This window comes from Papaver somniferum, chromosome 2, assembly GCF_003573695.1.
Source record: "Papaver somniferum cultivar HN1 chromosome 2, ASM357369v1, whole genome shotgun sequence".
Classification (NCBI taxonomy): domain Eukaryota; kingdom Viridiplantae; phylum Streptophyta; class Magnoliopsida; order Ranunculales; family Papaveraceae; genus Papaver; species Papaver somniferum.
In genome coordinates, this window is record NC_039359.1 from 178,136,234 (window position 1) to 178,139,284 (window position 3,051).

General features: G+C 39.8%; 1 protein-coding gene across 1 annotated transcript; it reads right to left on the reverse strand.

Annotated features, from left to right (window-relative positions):
* Positions 1-508: 508 nt before the first annotated feature.
* Positions 509-2,289, reverse strand: LOC113352462. Its single transcript, XM_026596275.1, has 3 exons — positions 2,208-2,289; positions 1,263-2,120; positions 509-1,086 (listed from the first exon to the last, which is right to left on the reverse strand). Exons 1-3 carry the CDS (start codon positions 2,287-2,289, stop codon positions 509-511), a joined length of 1,518 nt encoding a protein of 505 aa, XP_026452060.1.
* Positions 2,290-3,051: the final 762 nt, after the last annotated feature.

Genomic DNA, 3,051 nt, shown 5'->3' on the forward strand with positions numbered 1-3,051 from the left:
GCAAAGACTGTCAACATCGAAAAAGGGTATACCTAAACGATACTGCAAAACAGCACTAAACTGTCTCGATCCAACCGACTGATTCAGCCCACTAATAGGTATGGCTTTTAGAAAATCCATCACATGTTCCTGACTGTTGTATTGCCACAATAAAGATTCACGGTCATTCAAAGCAAAGCTAGAGGGCAAAGTATTCCTAACAACGCCGAAGTAAATCGCTTCCAAAGACTTCATATAATGGGGGGCAGCGTCTGCAATGTTGAAATTGGAACCAGTTATACCACAAGCTTGTATGAATGAATCCAAGGCTTGGTCAAAACTGTGACATGGAGTTGAGGATGTAAGCTGCAAAATACTATTATGAAGATACTGGGTTTGAACATGAGAAGCTAAATAACAATATTTACCAGTATCTGCCATAGTATAAACCCCTAACCCTCCATTATTATTATTATTATTATGAAAGGGGCCACGAAGGCTTTTATTAAAAGAGGAAATATACGGAAATTTACAATGATTTGGTAGGGAGACGCGCAACAAGTTGCACCCCAATGCCTTTTTGGATAATGATGCCTAATCTGTGGAAAAGAAAACTGCCTAAGTTATTATTGGCATCATGATTCGCCATACAATTCTTCAATCTTTTTAGAAGGACTGTAATGTCATCACTCAATTCACCCAATGTTGTAAAGGCTAGAACACCAAAACCATATCCATGAGACGAACACATGTCTGCATATTTGTTGCGTTTGCGTGTGATAACAACAGAGATTGCATGACCCAGTGTGAAGGTACGGTTTCCACCCTTGGAGAATGGTGAAACGCCGGTAACGTCGAAACAGATAACCCTTCCATTCTCCCAGTTATATATCATGAGGTCTGCAGGTTTGAGAGGAGTGCTCCTGTCAGACGTAAGACCCAGAGATGCTTCTTTTCGTGCAGCTACTCCTGCTTTGTAGCACAACTCAACAAATAGATCTCTTACCAGATCATGGAGATACTTTAAACCCACTTCACTTGCACAATGAATGGTGTGATCACCAAACCGATCTGTAACACGTTTACAACATGAACATATACTATCTTCTGCAAATAAAGGTATACCCAAGCGATATTGAAGTACCGACCTGAATTGTCTTGGCCCTAAGGACTGATTAAGCCCTTGGATAGGGATTTCCTTTAGATAATCTTGTGCATGAGGTTTCTTATTGCACAACCATAAGATAGAGTCACGCTCGGACATAAAAAATTAGATGGTAAACCCTTCATGATAGCATCATAGTAACGAGTAGCCAGTAAATGCATGGGATGTGGGGCACCATCGTTAATGTTGAAAGATGAAGGAGATAAACCACATATATGTATGTAATATTCCAGCGCTGTCTGGAAGTGAGGACTAAGACCAGGTGTACCTTGTAGGATACGATTCTGCAGATGTTGTGTTTGGAAGCAAGAAGCTAGGTAGCCATATTGAGTAGTGTCATGCATAGTGTAAACACCAAGGCCACCATAACTGATCGGGAGAGTAGCGATGCGTTGTTTTAATTGGCCGAACCAAGCTCCATCACTCGTGATTAAATACTGCAGGAACTGAATAAGCTGCTCGTCGAATTGCAGTTGTGTTGTCTTCATGCATTGGGGTCTAGTTGTATGCATTGAAAAGTACAACTTTGAAACACCCGCGCAGTTTCGAAGTAACATAAGTTCTGCTTGTGGGTCTCGAAGCTTCTTAACACAGTTCATTCGGTGTACTGTTTTGTCCACACGAGACTGAATGATACGACTGCAAAAATCATCACTCAGACTTACCGGACCACCAAGGAGCCGAACTCCAGTGTCTGGCCTGCCAATTTCAGATGGGAAGACAATTTGACATCTTGGGTCAGGGTGTGGCGAAAATATTTCCGTCTTTTGTATGTTCAACTGCAGTCCTCTTGCAGGGCCTTCCTCACGCAATATCTGGAGATCTCTTGCAACTTCAGTCGTCTCCCCAACCAATGTGCCATCATCCAAATACCACGAGTTAAGATCCAGTTTGCATTGCAAGGCGATTTTGCAGATCAATGGGTGAAAAACTAGGGAAAACAGTAGAGGGCCAAGAGGGTCTCCTTGTTGAACCCCTTAAGTGGAAGATAAGGTGTGATCATTGTAATACAACTTTGCCGGACACGCGTAACAGAATTCCACCCACTTAGCAATGCTATGACATTTCTCGCGCACCTCATTGATCAAAACAGTTCGACTAACTATGTTGAAAGCATTAGTGAAATCGATAAGCAACATAGTCATGTCGGTGTGGGTACCTTTCAACTCCAGCAGCCTATTCACCGAGTGTAGAATGCCCTCTCTTCCGCAAGGAGTACCAACCCCAAACTGATGGTTGCCGAGGTAAGTGATGTGTTTTCAAAGTTGTTGTATTAATATGATTCGTTCAAGACTTGTGAAAGCATATTTTTAGATTTTTTAATAAATAAAAATAACGACCTAAATTAAAAAGATGTTGTGAAAATTATGGAGAGAATAGGATTAGGATTCCACCATTGGTTGATATTAGTGATTTAATAAAACAATAATTATGCAACTCAACATTCAGATTGATTCTAATAGTATTTCCTAGACATGTAGATTTCTAAAAGAATAGATGTTAATCCAAGCATAGAATATCAAAACCCTAAAGCAAGCATATTCTATCAAGATAAAATACACCTAACTAATCAAAATCATATAAACAATTTTTAGTTCAATGCAAAAATCATAATAGAGTTGTTGTAATTAATTAATAAAAATATATCACTTTTACCGAAACAACGGCTTCCTCAATAGCCCCAAGGATTGGGTTTAGCTCAGCATATTGGAAACACACTCAGAATAATTTTTCGTTGCTCAAAAGTGTTTACAAGTGATGAAATGGGAGAAAATAATGATTAAATCGGGTTTGCTCTAAACGATCTCCAAACTCTCCATCCCCTCACTGATACCCAAGACACTCTTATTTATACTGTGAAGCCAATCTTAGGTCGACAATCATCTCAATTACTCCAAAAGATCTTT

Bases quoted from the DNA above. Each gene is read 5' to 3' on its own strand.
- LOC113352462 (XM_026596275.1), bottom strand. From the start codon at position 2,289: ATGACTATGTTGCTTATCGATTTCACTAATGCTTTCAACATAGTTAGT. The intron at 2,121-2,207 runs GTCATAGCATTG...CTTCCACTTAAG, and splicing joins CAATGAGGTGCGCGAGAAAT to GGGTTCAACAAGGAGACCCT. The intron at 1,087-1,262 runs GTTTACCATCTA...CTTTATTTGCAG, and splicing joins CTATGATGCTATCATGAAGG to AAGATAGTATATGTTCATGT.